The following is an 18,470-nucleotide window of genomic DNA, read 5'->3' as shown; positions in this document are numbered from 1 at the left end:
GAGGTGCTGCATCATTCAGCAGACAGCAGGGGTGATATTTTCAATAAATAGTAATTATACCCGAATATGGGCTAGGGGGTGGGGGGGCAATGATGAGGGGGTGAAACCTCTGAGCCATTACGGAGATAATGACATCACCCGCGCATTCTCCAGAGTGAAGCCGCCTGTGACGGAAAATAGATAATAGATACTAACTCCATAATTACATCCAGCACTAGTAGAGATCATTTGCAATGATGAAGTCCAAACACACAAAAGGCAGAACTTTTCCAACACACGTGTGCGCGCACGCACAGACATGCACGTGGCCCTCCCTGCTGACCTGAGACACTAATGCTGATGAGATGTTGGAGCTGCCGCACTCATGAGAAAAGGGATAAAGAAGAAAGGCTGAGAAGAGGAAGAGGAAGAGGAAAATGAACCTGAAAGGAAGAAAGCGAATAATAAAGGCATCAATTCAAAGAAATCTAAGATATATGTAATAATAATAAATTAACTTATTTATTTTACAAACTTTTATTGACCAATAGGCACAATAATTATCCACACTAGTGGGTAGTTTTACAGGATTTTCTAACTACGGTTTGCCTCACAAGAACATTAACAATGATGAACTTCAATTTGCAGCTTAACAGTTTCTACAATAATGACTTTTTCCACGTTGTTGCCTCCTGCTATCAACTCTTTACGGTCATTTACTTTATGTGTCTCTCGCTGGGCTGCAGGTATTACAGTCTTGCACACAGGTGTCAAAAACCGGAAATAAAATAATGAAATATAATTGAACATTTTCAGTGAAATAGCTAAGAAAGTTGTCACAAATCAGCCTTTGCTATTGTCTAACTTCTCTGGATGTGAAAACAACAGAAAATAATTATAAAATAAAAGAATATTTACAATATATCTGTGCTGTTGCTCGTCAGGGTTACAATAAAGTACTTCATGAACTGTACACAAGTTTAGATTTTTAACTAAAGCTCAACACAAATAGAAGTCACAGCTGGTTAAAATAAAATTTAAGGGGGTATTTGATCAGAACGATTGATCACAGTTTCACAGTAATAAGGACTGACTAATGTGGCCCCTGGTGTGATATCTGAAAATAAAACTTAAAAACCTCCAAAAGAGGGACAGTTTTTCAGTCACCACAGTCACGCTGTCACAGATTTCTGAGCGCATTAATATGATATGTGTCTATCACTCAGACTCCGCGATAACTACAGGAAGACGCAGCAGCAGCTCACAGATAGATATTTGACTGGCAGAGTGTCATTATGAGCTTTCCAAACACTTCAAGAAGAAAGCCAGGATTATGTCAATGTGCCTGAAGGCTCTAAACCCCCAACCCCCACTCCCACCTAAGTACCTCCAAGTAGGAATAATTTAAGACTCCGCCCATGGCCTCAATACCCGTCTGTCCACATCTTGGGCAGATAACATCTTTTTTTATGCTGGTCAGATGGATATATGATCACATCCAGTTGTTTACAGCTTGCAACATCTGGACTTAAACTGATCATTGCATGTGTCATGTTATCTTATACTGTCCTCAGGATCATTCATGACCTCTCCGTGTAAAGCGCTCCCTCATTAAAATGAAATTTATGTTCTGAATAGAATGAAAGTCTTATGAATCATACAAACACATGCTATGTGATTTGTATTACGATATGTTGCGCACATTAAGCACATCACACGCTTTGCTTTTGACTAAGCTCTTTTGACCTCAGGCGGAAATATAACTTATCATCAAGTACTTGGGTCTTTTGTTGAATAATGCATAGTGTTCTGTATATGTACTATATAATGAGTCCTTTATTTATATAGAAAAAAAGAAAACAGGATCCACAAAGTACTGTGACAATGGAGTGAAAAAAAATGAACTCATGGAAGCAGCCCCACAATGTAAATAAGTAATGCAGGTAAACAACTGAAGGAAGACAAACAACTGGGGAAAAAAAACAACCAAATAAAATAATGAAGAAATCATGAGGACCCAAAAGGAGTTTTTAATGTGAGCAAATGTGAGAAGTAGCATGAGTAATGATTATGATCGGAAATATAATATCAGTCAGAATAATCCTAATGTTGTATATCAATCCAGGGAATAAACGTAGCCAGAAAAGCAACAGCTGAAGTCACGTTAGAGCCGTGGTTTTAAAACGACCGTTACAACAAAAACATGAGACACAGCATCTGTGAGAATTGCCCAGCTCCTCTGGACCTGCCCACTCCTTCTGATGGCTTTTACAAGAATCCATGAGTCCTGAATCAAACGTCAACTCAGCCTGGAGAAGTCTCAGTCACATCTGGTGTGGGAATCCTTATTAAAAGCATGAGGAGCTTATCAAAGGCAATGTCAACAGATACAATGACAACCCCCCCTCCCAAAAAAAACAAACAAAAAAAATGTCTATTCATGCAAATATCAGTAAATACCACTGGCAAAAAAATAACCTCAAGTATGAAGAAGAGCGTGAAATGACATGAGGCAGAGTTAAAGAATACAGACAACTCCTGACATTTCTCAGCCAAATCCTCCCAACTGCAGCTTTAAAGTCTCACAAAAATAAAAAAAAGCTAGAGATTCAATGTGTTTTGTAAACAGAAGGCGATGATGTTTTCTTGCACCAACATCCTTAATACTTGACAGTCAGAATCTCTTAAAGCCTTATTTTACTAATTATTTAGACATGCTAATCATCTGAGGTCATGACAACATTGATGCTAACAGGATGGAGCACACAGAGGAGAAGGTGCCACTGGGTTGGTGCTATTACCAGTTCAACCAGAATCTCAAGATGTTAATTTAATGCAGGTCATTTTCTGTCATCTTATTGATTTTTGATAATAAATTCTTACAGTGCAACAAGTGCAAAAAGTGCATTGAAAGGTGGAGGTCAGAGCTTGAGCTCACGGTTCTCACCTCAAAGGCAAAGTTCATTTAAACCAGATGATCGCCTCATGTTTCCCCACGGCATCCATTACATTTTTGTGCATTTTTGCATTTTTTTTAAAAGAGATTCAGCAGAAAATAAGAGCAAGTCAACACATTCGCGGAGAGTAGAATTTATCAATCTGACACCACTGTCTGAAGCCTTGTTCTAATTCCATCACCTGACTCAAATGCTCAGACCATAAAAAGGCGTTGTTATTACATGAGGAGCAGGCAGGAGAAACCCTGCCATCACCAGCGCCTCTAGATTCCAAAATGACTTTAAAGCCCATGTTTTCTATAATGGTATTTGATTTGTTGATGGAAAATAGTGATTACCCAGGAGATTGCCAGTGTTTACTTAGAGTAGTGGGGCTCACCACCTAAATGAGCTATCGTAATGTGTATAATAGGCGTGTAGTCAGCACTGGAGTCTCGTGTGTTGAGAGGCAGCACTATAGTATTACCAGTTGAAACAGAACCCAGTGATCTCCAAAAATGCCTCTATAAATACACTATTAAATACGATTCATTCATTTCTAAACATGGCACTGAAGGAAGCTGGAAACGGCCATCTGCCGAGAATAACTCTGAAAAACAATGTGCATGTTTACTGACTTGTATCTCAGTTTACAGGCATTTTAACATGAATTAATCACTCAACAACAGATTATAAATATCCAGATCCAGTCAGTCCAGCTGCGCCAACGCTGATGTTTCAGTCAGGAAGAGGAAAATTTGGTCATGTGTGTCTGTGCCTTTAAGAGTCCCCAGGCCAGGACCTGATGTTGGGAAAGTGGCCCAGTGCCTTTCTCATGACCCCTGAGGGGTCCATGATAGAGACGGAACATCGCAGGAAGTCCAGCAACGACACGAACATCTTCCTCCACATCCTGACATGGATGTTTCTGCTGAAACGCCGATACCGTCTTTGTCCGTCCAACTGTTTCGACTGCCTCTCTTGGGCTGTCGCTGATCGTCTCTGTCTCCGACAATGTTGGTCTGTATTTGTCTCTGATTGTCTCTGTGTTTATCGCTGTTTAAACATGACTGACGCTCTGAGCGTCTCTGTCCATCTGTCTGTAGGTGTGTCTGTGTAGTCTTCGTCCATAAGTTGTTGTCCATAAGTTCTGTGTATCTCTGTTTGTGTTTGACCAGTTCTCCCTGTGTGAGACTCTAGCGTGGGTCCATGTCTGACTGTCTGTCCATCTTCTCGCTCTCTCTCTCTGTCTGACTGTTTTTCTGTCTGTCTCCATCAGGTTTAAAGGAACTTCACACGTTCATAGTGTATGTTCACACAGTCCCTGAGCTCTTTTCCCACAGCTGATCTCACATTGGAACTAAAATATGACTGTTTGTGTACACTTAAAAATAGTAGTGAGTCAGTTGACTCAGTGAATGTGGGGCAGGAATTACAACACGTCACAGCTCTTCTGGTTAGACCCATGTGGTCTCTGGAGGTCAAAGCAGCTTTTAAAATACCCAGCTAATACTGAAGCGCTCCACATTTCTAATCAGAGTAGTAATCCTGTGAATCTGACTTTAATTAAGGTAATATAATTAGATTAAGGTATTTACATGCCCCCGGGCCTAATTGCATTATTTTAAGAATCTGCATAACTGACACTGAAGTGTTGCTTTTCCACAGAACCTTTTTTTTTTTTTTTAATTACTACCGTACTTCTAAATGGAAATATAATAAAAAAATATGCATTCAAAATAAATGTTAAGATTCATAAAACATCCGGTGCATGTTGGACTTCGGCAGGGCTGCCCTGTCTTACCGGTTCTGTTCATAAGCTTAATGGACAGAATTTCTAGGCGTAGCCAGGGGCCGGGGGGAGTCCAGAATCGGAACCACATGATTTCTCTGCTTTTTGCCGATGGTGTTGGCTTCATCAACCTCCAGCATGTCCTGAGTCAGTTTGCAGCCGAGTACGAAGCCGCCGCCATGTGAATTAGCACCTCCAAACCATGGTTCTGGCCCGGAAAAGGGGGGTTTACCCTCTCCGGGTTGGTGGAGAAGTTCTACCTCAAGCGGAGCAGTTCAGGTATCTCGGGGTCTTGTTCATGAGTGAGGGAAAGATGGAGGGTGAGACTGACAGAGGGATCGGTGCAGCTGCTGCAGTTATGAAGCTGGTGTACCAGACCGTCATGGTGAAGAGAGAACATAATTACAAGGTGAAGCTCCGTTTAGGATGCTGCCCCTGCGACCCGGTTCTGGATAAAGCTTAAGAAGACAAGATGAGACAAAATGCAAGTTTGTCGTCTAGGTTCTAAATCTACTCTTTGAGAAGCTGATGTCTTGCTTCCTTTTTAAGAATGTCCTTACCCATCACTGAATCTGGACCTGCACTAAACCCCCTTCAGGTTCCTGTTCTCCTGAACCTCGTGGTCAGGAGAACAGGCTGGGTATATATACAGTACATGGATTATCAGAGGTATTTGGCACATTTGACTTACGATTGGACAGTAAAATTCCTGGCCTGAGATGAAAAAGTACACAGTTGTATTTCCTAGTCATTACGTATGTACCGATAAATCCTTCAATCTCCATGGTCAATCAAAATTGCACTAGTTGCTGGGGACACATACAGGCTTCCAGCTCTAATCCCAGCTCAAAGTGGAGAGGGGATCTGCTCAACATCCATTTGGTATTATTCTAAGAAATAGGCAATTAGATATAAGGCATTAGTTGTTCGTTAGGCCCACTGCCTACCACGGTCCTCCCTTTGTTAGTCTTAAGGACACATCATAATATTTAGTAATGGCGTCTCGTCACAGTGACAGTAATAATACAGGAAAGGCCACGATTGCTCTATATTAATCAGTATGAGTCATGTTGTGATATCAAGGGTAAACAGGACACATGTGGCGTTATAATGGTAGTGGTGGTGGTTCCATATTTAATAATTACTGTTCTACATCGGGAAGAATCAGGATCACGTCCAAACAGGCGCTTTGAAGCCTACATGGACTGACCTTGTTGAATAAGTAAAATCCACAATGAGAGCTACCTGGAAATCCAGTGACGATGTCCTTTTGTCTCAAAGTGGGGCTGGAATTCAGGACACTGCTACAACATTCTGTCCAAAAATAATAGAGAACCCACTAATGCCATGGACCTGGTCTTTAGATTACTGTAAATGGATTCTTAGGTCAAACATACATGGAAATGTTTTTCTAATGCCACATACAATGGTGTTTATCCTTTCAATGGCGCTCTACTGGGAAGATAAGATAATCTATAGGGATAGATTAAACTAAGATTAAACATTTTATTCATGGGTTATCATTTTAAGGACAGGGACTGGTCTTAAGTGTAATTCTGCCAATAAAAGGGTGGATTATTCCCAGGCTATTATGAGTGAGTTTAGTTTCTTTAGAAGAGAACTGGAGGACCAATTCAAAAATGAGGAGAACGCAGCAGTTAGGTGGACACACTGAACCTAAGCTATTCAAATCATTTGATCCAAACACGACTTTACTGAGCCAGTCTTAATGGCTTCATGCAAGTTTAGTCAAATAACAGGTAAATTTATGTAACTGTACTGCAGAGAAAGTGAGCGATAATTGTGTGAAGATAGCACAGGCACGGGCAGAGGTTTTAATGTCACAATTAGTTGGGTGGACACGCTAAACCGGAAATGAAAATCATTTAAATGAGAATTGAGTGACCTTTCTTTGCTTTTCTGGAAATGGAAATTGCCACAGATTAATTTGGATTACTCATGTAGACTAAGATGGACAGGTTAATGCTGTAAATGAATGGTATGTGGCTAGTAGTGTCTAACCTTTGTGGGCTTTAAGCATATTTTATTGTTTTTATTCATTGCTGTGGTTGTTCTTTATTGTATTTTCATTGTGCACTTGTTTGTGTGTCTGTTTGGGGGGGGGTTGCTATATCAGAGAATAATTCTGAATGCATAACTTTGCAAGGAAATGAGTATTTTCTCTCTTTTTGTGATTGAAGTACTCTAACTAACAATAAAAATGGTCTTCTTTCCTTTTGCAGAGGATATTTGCTCACTTCCTGTTGACACGCTGGAGGAGCCCTCAGCTTTCCTGTTCCACAGACTGCTATTCATGGATGTTTCCTGTCAGGATCTCCACCATCACGTGCGCTCAGGACACACCTGCCAGCAAACACTGACTACATGCCATGACCCTGATCCATGACTGCGCCGCTCACCTCCATCTCCTCAGGTTATGCCCCTCCCTCTCACATCATCTGTGTCAGCACAGGTGATGTTTTGGCAACAGTAAAGGAGAACCACAAACTCAGAAGTGAAGACTAATGTCAGACTGCATTAACCTACCCAGAACAGACTGTTGAGTCACATGTTTTAACCAAACTTACACTTTGATGCTTTGACTCTTTTACATCTATTTAAAATAACTTGTTATGATTCAGATTTAATCTACATGAGCAAACTATCCTTGGCAAATGGAATAATTTCTTTTTCCCTCAACTGGTCTTAATAATCTTTATTAAAGGGTATACTAGGGACTACTTGTCTGGGAGGAAGACCTGTATGGCTAATGCCGCAGACACTGTTACCTTGACTTTTAGGGACTTTGCCAACACACTCTCATCTGAAACAGGAGACTCACCGGAAATGGAGCTACCTGACTAAATAAATAAAAATCTGCGGCTCAGCCACACGAGAATGAGATATTTCCACTCAACAACGAGCATTCAGACCCACCATCCACCTGTGCGCTGCCTCTGTTGATGCTCAGGGTTTGGTAAAGTCAAGACAAACAATGAAATTCACAATTCCTGAGAAATCCCTTGTTGCTATTTACAGACATTGATTCGGTGCTAATGCATCCAGTCGGATTACTTTCCACTTTAGGGCCTCAGGACTGTTTAAGATCAGCTCTATCGACAGACAAATCATAAGGTGTGAAACAATTTTGACTTAAACACATTTTCAGACCACTCAAGCTGCTGCATCCTGCCCCAGTTTTCAGTCAGAAAAGATGGTAGACGCATCCACACTGTGTGTGTGTGTGTGTGTGTGTTTGCTGCACTGATATCAGTGAAAGTAGGTTTACTAGAGAGTGATGGCAAAGCTAAAGCAGACATAAAGAGATTACTCTTCTCTGGAAGACATAATCATGTGTAAAACACCTGTGTCAAACAAACAGGTGTTTCAGCATTAAATCCTATCGTGGAACCAGGATGGAACTCCACAAACGGAGGATGTTTCCAGTCAAATTCACAAGGAGTAAAACAGATTTTTTTTAAAATAACCAAGCGCTTTTTCTGCCCATTCACGAAAACGGATATCAGCACCAGTGCAATGTCCAATTAAAAGTTACAGCTTAAAAGTCTCAGACTGGAAACACGTGATCAAAGTCAGTCGCGACCATGAAAATAAATTGATGCATTCACTGACCTGACAGGAAGGTGAGGATGAGAAGAGTTACTTTCCTCCATGACCTGCATACCTCCATCATGCTCTCCACTGCTTTAGGCACCTTTAGCGTCTGTGGGACCGCTCTCTGCTGCTCTGAGCTCCTCCTCAGCTCCTCTCGCTCGACAGGTGCGGGATATCGACACTTCAGGTGAGGAAACGCGGGGGTCCGTAACGAAACTGTGCGCCGCCGCCGCCGCCGACACTGGAGCTCCTGCGCGTGTACGCTCAACTCTGCTGATGGAGAGAGACGGCGGAGAGCGAGCAACAAATACAGGGATACTAAAGGGAGAGAGGGGGTGGGGGGCGAGAGGGAGAGAGAGAGGAGGGGGAAGGAGAGAGAGGAGGGGAAGGAGAGAGAGAGGTGGGAGGAAGGAGAGAGAGAGGGAGAGGGAAGGAGAGAGAGAGGAGGGGAAGGAGAGAGAGAGGTGGGAAGAAGGAGAGAGAGAGGAAGGGAAGGAGGGGAGAAGGAGAGAGAAAGGGAGAGGGAAGGAGAGAGGAGAAAGTTGGCGGGTGGAATTAAAAAAATAATAAAAATAGATTCCGGTCAAGAGTTTAAAAATAAAAGTCACCACTGATGAGTGAGCGCATTTTGTGCCCTCTCATCTTATTTTGAAAGGGGTGTAAACGGATATGTGGTACTTATATCCATTAAACTTACTGATATTAACCCCCAGGCTTTAGAGAGGTTATCGTGGAAATATATTAGAATTCTGTTTTTTAAAAATGTATATAGAATTTTACATATTTTTCCACACCATAGCTGATATTTCTTTGTATCGATACACTCTGTGGCTCTGAGAGCCATGATCGTCAGTGCAAGGTTCTCAATTAAATAGGTGTATCTGCAGTTTAAATATGGCTGTGACCTTATTTCGAAACATTCTGCAGGTGTTAAGCGGACGTTGGAAATATGGAGAGGCATTTTTAGCACTGTGAACATTTGAAAACAACACAAACAAAGTGTTTGTGACTGCTGCTCTGTCATGTGTGAGAAGAAGGCCAAGATCTGAGCACGCAGGCGGGCTGGACTCAGCTTGATGTGAATTCCCCACGTGGGTTCACTCCCCCCTACAGACATGGAAATAACATAGACTGACCTGATGCGCTCAGACCCCTTTATTTCATTTTCTGAGGTCGCCCTGTTGCCTCAGCAACAAGGCTGAGACTAATGCAGGAGGATTGCTCAATTATGAGAGGTGAGCAAGGGTTATACTGCAGATGAAATCCAAAGTAACAGGGTTCAGGATGTCTGTGCCGTTGGAGTTCCTGAAGAAACCTGCAGCATTCAGTGCAAACCTCAGGAGAATCAATTCTGTTTGTTTTAGTCTGAGCAGATGAACAGATGGTAATAATGTGTCTTATTTTATTTCTTATCCGTCTAACCCCACAGCACAGGATTATGTGACCAGCACTAACACATAAAAGTAATACATTAAATATTTTAAAATATTCCTCTTGATAAAATAATCCCTACGTGCTTATAAAATGGTTTCACTTTAATTCCACATCCTTCTCAAAATATCTGGCTCTACTTTGGCCCTGCTTTGTCCTTCATCTACAGGTGGACTTTAACCTTTTCTGTCAGGATCTAACCGTCATTTTAAGATGATCTGGACTTACAAAGAGAATATAAAAGCTATTCCTTTTTAAAACATCTGTCCATGAACCATATGCAGCCAAGACTGGTGCAGCTGTAATTTATATGTAGGTCTTGTTCTGTGCTATTTTGTCAGTAATCTGATCAATAATTTATTCATTTAAAAGTCGTTTCTTCAGCCAGTGTGATCAGACCTTGAGTCCACAGTTCAAATAACACACTAGCCATCAATATTCACATGGAGTTGGAATTAATGCTGCTTGTACAGATTAATGTAATTTCACTGAGATTGGCCACCTATTTCTTTAAAACAGTGGTTTGATGACATCATTGCCACAGTAAAATATCACATCTCTCTTGTAGATTAACCTGGGAAACAATTAACACTATTATAATGAAGCATAAAATTAAAAAGACACAAATTTGCACAGTGCCTCCAATGACATTATCTTTTAAATTCCAGTGGGCAACACTGGAATTACAATGAATTAATTATTTCAACTGCATTGTTTCATGTGTCAATACCACATCTTTGGGATTTGTTATTTAATACAATTATTTCCCAGAGAATAGAAGAATGCACGTCTTTATGATCAGATTATCACCTCATACACCACTGGTTTATCTGACACATTTATTATAATCCAAGTTCAAGAGGAATTGGATTAAACAGACACTACCTACCGGCCCAGCCTGTTTCCATTAAAACTGAGCCTTTTCTGGTTAAGTGGTCCATTTAAATGATTTGTCTTCATTTCTTTGTTTCTTAATTTTCTTCCTAATTTAATGGAGAAAAGGTTTCCAAGCACCCATCTTCAAGTCTCAGGCTAGTACCTACATTTCAGCACTGACTGAAGGTTTAAAATTGATGAATTCATATGTGAAAAATTAATTCCATGAATGAAAATGTTTCACATGTGAATATGAACAAAGGCAAACAGGCTTATCAAATATACATGAGAAATGCTTTTGTACAAGATTAATGTTTTTATTATGTATACGTCACCTTTTTTGTTTCTTTGAAGCATTCATCTGTATCACCTAGAATTTAAATAACTTAGAAGACAAAGTGTAATATAATAAATTCATAAAGTGAGACAGTATTCCAAACAATATCACATTGTGTCTCAGTGATTTCTCTATGCCAGAAATAGAGCAAATTCAGTTATCAGTTGTTGCTATATATGCTCTTGTTTTCAATCTTAATGTCTCACATTTGTTCAGACTTCCTTTTCAGGGAAAAAGAAAAAAAAGTTATTATATTTCCAAAGGTCAGTTTTTAAAAGGTCGGCAGCATTGTCTCCGCACGTGCCTCAGTAAAACGCACGAGTTCTTTTGGAATGTTAGCTTTGGCCCTCTGTCGCCCCCACCTGGCACACGAGGAAATTACACCTTTAAGGAGCGCTTTAATGTAAAACATGAAATGAAGAATTCCATGGAAAAGTTTTACAAGATGTTCATAAATAAATCTCTACAAGGCTTGAAACTTTATATCCGACACAGATCTTGGGGATGATGTGAAGCATTTATTACTGCCACCATCTCAGTCGAGTTTCATGTATGCAATCATATTAATGCATTGAGAATATCTTTGATTTCCTCACGTTTATTAAATTGTATTAAAGAAAAAAAACCTGAATGCAGGACATTCCCTCTCCTGGTGACTGATATCAGCACTGATAATAATGCTTAACATTAGTATTAATACTGTTACGCCACAGGAGTCCCTGTTTAAATCAGCTCAAATTCAAATACATTCAGTCGTTTTCAGTGTGACACACATTAGCCATTGTCTGTTTATTATCTATAACATGTAAACATACAAGACCTTCGATCAATCAACATACAAGAGATGGCGTCAACATGTAAAATATCTGTATATAGTGTAAACCCAAAAATATCAACATGATGAGTAAAAGCTAGAATTGCTCAAAACACTTAAATATTTCTTGCTATAACTTATCCAATTTGAGTCTGTGAGGATTCTAGTCCAGTCCTTTGTTTTGCAACATTGCACATAAGCTCAAAAATACAGCTGTAACGTAATAATGTCACGCCAGCGGTGCAGATATGCATTATCTACACAAGCATTCTGATGGAGGTGTGAGTCGCCTGTGCAACCACCATCAGTTACAGATTGCTCCACTATCACAAGCTCCTCTTTTTGGCACAGAAACACACAGAGGTAAAACAACAGTAACTTCATGATCACGAGCAAGAACACTGTGCACGGCAGAGCACACTTGGGCAGATACCACTGACATAGCTAACGCATGAGCTTTCCCATGGTGCCTTCTCCAATGGCCTTTTCACTGACTTGTCAGCAGGTCATCTCTGCAGCGTGACCCGGAAAAGAGACGTATTCCCAACGAGGAATGTGTCCCTCTTCGTGCAGTCGTGGTTGGTGCCTGACATGGATCTCGTTTCATGCAACTGTGCTACAACAACCAGATTTGACAGCTACTCCTGTAATTGCAGCTGAAAAAAAAGAGAGTTTGTAACAGTGATGAGACCAAATGAAATTCTGAGAATCACCCAATAGTGAATTTAAAGGCTGAATAATGACTAAAAGTTTGGGGGCAGATAAAGATTGGCTGGTTGTAAAAAGACTATCAAAATAGACATGAACATTCGACATCACCCAAGCTGCAGTCGCTCTTTGAGTTTCCCTCTAATGTGCACAGAAGCAGCTGCGGCTGTAAGACCCACAAAACAAAAGCAGATACATAAAATACTTAATAAATATACATTCTGCTCTCTCACTGCTGTTTGACACATCCCACTGAGGTAGACAGCAGAGCGCTCAAAATACCCATAAATATCAATACTCTCACATTTGTTTGATACTCACCTGCAACTAACAACGACATCCGGCATTGATTCATCAGACAGGAAGTCAACTGAAATGTGTTTTGACCCGTTTTTGAAATCTTTCCTATGACGTTGGATTGGTGTTTACCTTAAATTAGAGTAGCGGTATCAGGACTTCTATAGAGGATCATTTATGGACCGTTTTCTTGCTGAATCTCGTCCCAAACCTTCCTAGCAGTTTCCACTTTACACATCTTCCGCATGTTCTGACATCTTTCAGCTGCAGGATCTCCATTCAGAACTTTATTACGACGTAATAGTTTTATGTAAAATGTATACATGAGAGTTGCTAAAGTTATATTTAATATGGTGCCTTAAATATTGAGTTTTCTGAGGATCAACACATATTATCAGCGTAACTGATGTCAATACAATCCAAGAACATCTTCCTGAGAACAGTTTCAGACATTTCTCTCTCAGCTCTATCAGAAGGTGTAAAGAATTTAATTAAATATCATGTTGAAATGGTTCTTTGAACCAAAACAATTCCAGTAAAAACCTCTTTAACCTAAGGAAATACTGGTTGCGCACCAGCTGTTAGTTCTGGGTGGAACCTCCTCCCAATCACACAAACCCAAAACCAACTGATTTAAAGGAGTATTGATGCGCAGTAAACAGTAGCAGGGACCTTTATAGTGCACAACGGTCTGAAACTACAGAATCTACCATGTCATGTAGAGACTTTGTGATGAACCAGCTGTAAAACACTGAGAACACCAAAACTGTTGATGGAAAACCCAACAGTTCTCTCTTCAGCCTCAAGCCTCGAAGCCACAGTTACGACGCGTGTTTGTTGTTGTATTTGAGGGAATATCCGACGGCCGTTTCCAGACACTCCACCAGGGAGCCCGCTGACAGAAAGTCCAGCTCCACCTCGATGAACTTGATGTAAATGGCGACGCGTTGAGACGGGCTTTGGCCCCCGTCAAGGCGGCTGTTCTCCTGCAGTAACCGTGTCACACCAGAGGCTTCTCCGTGAATGTGGTGTTTTCCAGGACCCTGGAAGTGCTGGAACAGGCACTGCTGGATAGTTCTGTGCTCGGCCACACCCAGGTAACAGTACGTGATTTTCACCCCGGGCCTGCAGCCTTCATCCGGTTGAGCCCCGTTTTCTGGCGGGGGTGGGCTGTGGTCCTCGAGTGTAAGATCTGAGGTCAGGTTGGTGTCATTACAGGGTGTCAGATCCTCGTAGCCAATGGCGTACAGTCCATAAGTCTTGGGGATGTCTGTCGGCAGGAGGTAATGTGAAGTTCCCGCACCACAGCCTGCTGGTTTGGACTGAGCTACATAGATCCAATCCACCTCCATGTGAAGTTCCAGGCAACGTGCCTCACTGATGGTGATGTCGAGGAATTTGTAGTAGACGTTCTTCCAGTTCATCTTCTGCACTTTGGTCATAATGACACGGCCCTCGGGCTTCTCGGGGTTAAAGTATTCACGCAGTCTCTTCCCCAGCGGCACCTGTGAGCTGATTTCAGCGTAGTGGTAGCGCACGTCATCGCGCCACCGGGTGTTGTAGCCCACACCGAAGATGGCGAGTTTGTTCGAGAGGTGCAGCCGTGAGAACTCTGTCCATGTCTGGAAGTGCTCCCATTTCAGCTGCACTGACTCCAGGATGTGGATCACGGTCTGCATCATGTCTCGTTTCCTGAGCAAAAACGGACGAAGAATGTGACATCCTTCCACATTTTCTTTGCATTGTTGTATTCCTGTGTACAAGAACGCTCCACCGATTCGGACTTCATTTTGAATTCATTAAAAAAAATCAAGTTTATCTAAGTTACGTGGCTGGTTTTGGATCGGGTGTAGCAATGTGAAATAAGACAGATGTGTCCAGTGATGCCACCACACCGACGTTTGCCTGACGATGTGTGAGGTGCATGACTTACTGGCTCTGTTCTGACAGTTCAGTCTGGACCTGCAGTGCCTGGTTCTTCAGGACCATGAGTTCTTCTGCGAGTAAACTAAAGTGTCAGTTTTAAAGTCACCGCTGATGTGATGTACCTTTGATGAACGGTGCCACTCACCAGTCTCCATGTCCCCTTCCTGGAAGGCTGAGTCCAGGACCTGGTTGCACCAGTCCTCCTGGGAAAAGTCCTCCAGTGTGCTGCTGTCAGACTCCATCTCCTGGTACAGCCCGCTGCTGTTGATGAGCACCGGAGCACAGCTCTGGGAGTCCCAGCCCCCCTGTCCAAACACCTTCTCCAGCTGCTCGATGGTGTAGCTGCTCTTCCTTTTGCCAATGCCATGTTCTTTCACTCGGCTGTAGCAACGACGCAGCGTCTGTATGACATAACACACCGGACGGACAGACAGACAGACAGACAGACAGACAGACAGACAGATTACAGTTGTGCTCAAAATAAGAGCAGTGTGAATAAAAAAGTAAATAAAGCTCAAAATTCTTAATTCTGTAGAATCCACACACACACACATACATCAGGAGCGTTGCGCATCTTTTTCTAAAACAAGAAAAGATGAAAAGAAACCATCATTTTTTACATCATTTTAGAGAAAAGTGAATAAATCAGGTGCTTTCTTGTTCAAAGTTAGCGGTGAGGGGTTCAAGCTACTTAGTTAAAATAATCTGAAGTGCGTCCACATGGCATCTTAAACCAGAAAGTTGCATCAGAAAATGGAAATGGATTGAACAGCCCAAATAATAGCAAAGACTGAGGCAACGATCTGCTCTAGAGTGATTAAAGAAGGTCTAAAGTGTCCTCTTACTACTGTAACAGCTAGAAAAGCCCCGTGAAGATAAGCTATCAGTCAGAAGCTCCTGTAAAAACTTATTATGGGAGAAATGAAAGTTTTTGGGCCGGTTACAGTTTGACAAGATCACAAAACTTCAGGCAGTTTATCAGATGACCCTCAAACCCAGAATTCAAGCCACACTGTGAAGACCGTGGATCATGATGATCTGGGGCTGTTGTGCTGGGCCTGTTTTCACATACCAAGGTCATGGATCGATTTGAATACACGCAAATGCTTGAAGGGGTCAGGTTGCATTATTCCAAAGACAAAACGTTCGAACAAGACAATTCCCCAGACCCTTCAGTGAGGAAGCAGCATCTTGGTGCCAGACCAAGAGGATTACTGTTACAGAGGGGCCAGCCCAGCCATAGAAACAGAACATAGAAACCATGTGGGGAAATATCAAAAATGTGGTTTCAAAGACAAAACAAGAGGAATTGTGGAATGTAGTTGTAGATGGGCTGGGCTGCAATCCCTGTTCACAGGTGGAAGAACTCCATGCAACACAGACACGACGCAGTTAGACGCCTAAATGTTAGGTCAGTAATATAGAAAAGCTACATCTTCAAGCATTTTTTTAGCTTATTTGAGTTTGTAATGAAAATGGGATGCATTGCTATTGTTTGGAAGAGGCAAATACTCCCTTTTTTGCTGGAAAATAACTTTTATTCAGATGTAAAAGACTGCCCAGTGAGAGTTCAAAGCACGTATGAATTCAAAAGCTTTTCTGAACAGTTGTTGTATAATAATATAACAAAGGCCTAATGTGAGATGCGTGCAGAAAAATTCTTGCTAAATTTCCCAAATGCTTTCAGCATCAAGCCACTTTTGTGAGTGAAAGATTTCTGTACTTTACAGTTCCTCATTTTCAACAAATATACATATAGTAAAGAGCAATGTATGGGCCATATGATAGCTGGCTGGTTTTGTCATTTCAAACACCGTTATAAAACTCGTTATAAACCATCTGTCAACATTAAAATATGATGGACCTCATGATTCTGCATGTACTGTTGAATTACTGGCAGCCCAGACTTAGGATGGAAGTAGGTCTCACATAGTTTATGTGTGCATGATGTGAGATTTAATGCTTCTGTAGAGGGTTTGTAATGACTCTTACAAACAGTAGAGATCTTACTGTGTCGCTATTGACATGCATTCCGCCATCATGCATGTTCTCATCTACATGACACCTGCAGATACAACTCTGACTGAAGCTAAAATAACCTGTAGAGAACTGTGGGTCGCTGGAGGATGACCATGATTCGGATTTACCTTCATCCTCTCTCTGCACTGGGACGGAGTCCTCTCGTAGCCCAGCTCTGCCAGGGCTCTGGAGACCCGCTCGTACATGGCAGGTCCGGGGGCCTTTCCAGAGAACACGGTACCGGCCACCTCCAGCTGTTGCATCCTCGCCTCGTTGAGCCTCTCGTTCCCCCAGACAGCGATGAGAGCGTTCGTCTCGGATGGGGTCCATGACATCCCACGGCAAGCGGTGAAGCTGTTCGAGGAAGAAGGGACCACCGTCCGGCTCGTCGGCCCAGAGCCCACATTCAGAGGTGAGAAGCGGTTGGGTGTGGAGGCTTCGGAATGGTTCTGGTTACTGTCACTGAGGTCCTCAGACTCAGGCGACGGGACCTCGGTCTTTGGTGTCTTCAGTTGTGTCGAGATCTCCGGAGAACCCTCGGCAGGGCTGGACGCCGCCATGTTGCCTCTGTTGCTAAGGGGAGGAACGTGCATGTGACGCCACAGCGACGTGAGGAAAACACGGGGTGGATCGTGACGGAGGTGGAGTTAAGGTTACCCGTTACTGACTAACCAACTAACTAACCAACCAACCAACTAACCAACCAACTAACTAACTAACTAAAGCATTGCAGTCGTGCTGATTGGCATCTGTTCATCGTTAGTACAACAATGATATAACTAAACTGTATTTGACAATCACTAGGACAGGTTCTATCACCTATAGATAGATAGATAGATAGATAGATAGATAGATAGATAGATAGATAGATAGATAGATAGATAGATAGATAGATAGATAGAAACTTGAAACTTGATTTTTAAAAATGATTGTATTATAAGGTAAATCCTGGTAAACTACGCCACCTGCTGTCACTAGTTGATACCTGCATTTGGTAGAGTCCTCAAAGGAGTCTGGGTTAATCCTCAAAACATCTGTGGATGATTTTAGAAAATGACAGGACTTTCTATTCCGTTTTAGACTAGACACAGGCGGGCAATAGCAGTCAGCAGTTCATTTGTTTTAATTGATTTTTAAAATGTCTTTTTAAATTGGGAGAAACCTGAAATATCTTCCAGTGTATCAACATTCCAGATGACTGCTATAATAACACACCTCTTCACTACAGTTCATCAATGTTTCTGTTTAATTCTCCAATAAAATCCACTCCACCATGTGTTTAATGGGCTTTCTTAGGTGCTGCTGCTGAGAACATCATTATTCAGGACTGGTCACAGAGAGATCCTGCTGATGGCCGTATGAACAAAGCTGTTGGATATGATATTTGACCATATCTATAGGTTTTATGGTCATCACATTTTGTGCTAAATACTGAAAATAAAACTAGTAATGTCTTTTTTGCTTGCAAATTTCACTCCCCAAAAAAACATTTTCTGCTCATCGCAAGATAAAGACTGAAAAACAAGTACTGTTGAACTCTTCTGCACATAATAGGTTCAATTAAAATATAAATATTCTTCTTGATTGAAATCCAGAGTACAATACTGCAGCCTTTCTAATTGTCCAAGTTGCCTGTTAATATTCAAGTAAACACACCTAATCAGTGATTTAACATGATAGCTGGTGTGCATAACTTAAACACTGTTTTTATATTATATTATCATTGTTATTATTATTATT

At 41.6% G+C, this 18,470-nt stretch overlaps 2 protein-coding genes across 2 annotated transcripts in view; both read right to left on the bottom strand.

The window, feature by feature from the left end:
- The window catches only part of esama (endothelial cell adhesion molecule a), a 31,062-nt gene extending 22,406 nt beyond the window's left edge, over positions 1–8,656 (bottom strand). Inside the window, exon 1 of the mRNA XM_011611039.2 lies at positions 8,341–8,656. Within this exon, the coding sequence (XP_011609341.2) occupies positions 8,341–8,401 (61 nt within the window). The 5' untranslated portion in view covers positions 8,402–8,656. The remainder of the gene's footprint in view (positions 1–8,340) is intronic.
- A 3,069-nt stretch (positions 8,657–11,725) lies between these two features.
- On the bottom strand, positions 11,726–17,325 carry msantd2 (Myb/SANT DNA binding domain containing 2). The gene is made up of 4 exons (XM_011611038.2): positions 16,859–17,325; positions 14,857–15,112; positions 14,719–14,782; positions 11,726–14,477 (listed from the first exon to the last, which is right to left on the bottom strand). Exons 1-4 carry the CDS (start codon positions 17,321–17,323, stop codon positions 13,607–13,609), a joined length of 1,656 nt encoding a protein of 551 aa, XP_011609340.2. The 5' UTR covers positions 17,324–17,325; the 3' UTR covers positions 11,726–13,606.
- Between the last annotated feature and the right edge of the window lie 1,145 nt (positions 17,326–18,470).

The sequence above is a fragment of the Takifugu rubripes genome, chromosome 15 (genome assembly GCF_901000725.2).
Source record: "Takifugu rubripes chromosome 15, fTakRub1.2, whole genome shotgun sequence".
Lineage (NCBI taxonomy): Eukaryota > Metazoa > Chordata > Actinopteri > Tetraodontiformes > Tetraodontidae > Takifugu > Takifugu rubripes.
Note: the sequence above shows the minus strand (reverse complement) of the source record. Positions and strands in the feature narration are given on the sequence as shown.

Excerpts from the sequence above, each read along its gene's own strand:
- msantd2 (XM_011611038.2), bottom strand. The coding sequence starts at position 17,323 with ATGCACGTTCCTCCCCTTAGCAACAGAGGCAACATGGCGGCGTCCAGC. Across the intron at positions 15,113-16,858 it reads AGTGCAGAGAGAGGATGAAG|ACGCTGCGTCGTTGCTACAG; the intron begins GTAAATCCGAAT and ends TATGTCATACAG. Across the intron at positions 14,478-14,718 it reads GAACTGTCAGAACAGAGCCA|GAAACGAGACATGATGCAGA; the intron begins GTAAGTCATGCA and ends GTTTTTGCTCAG.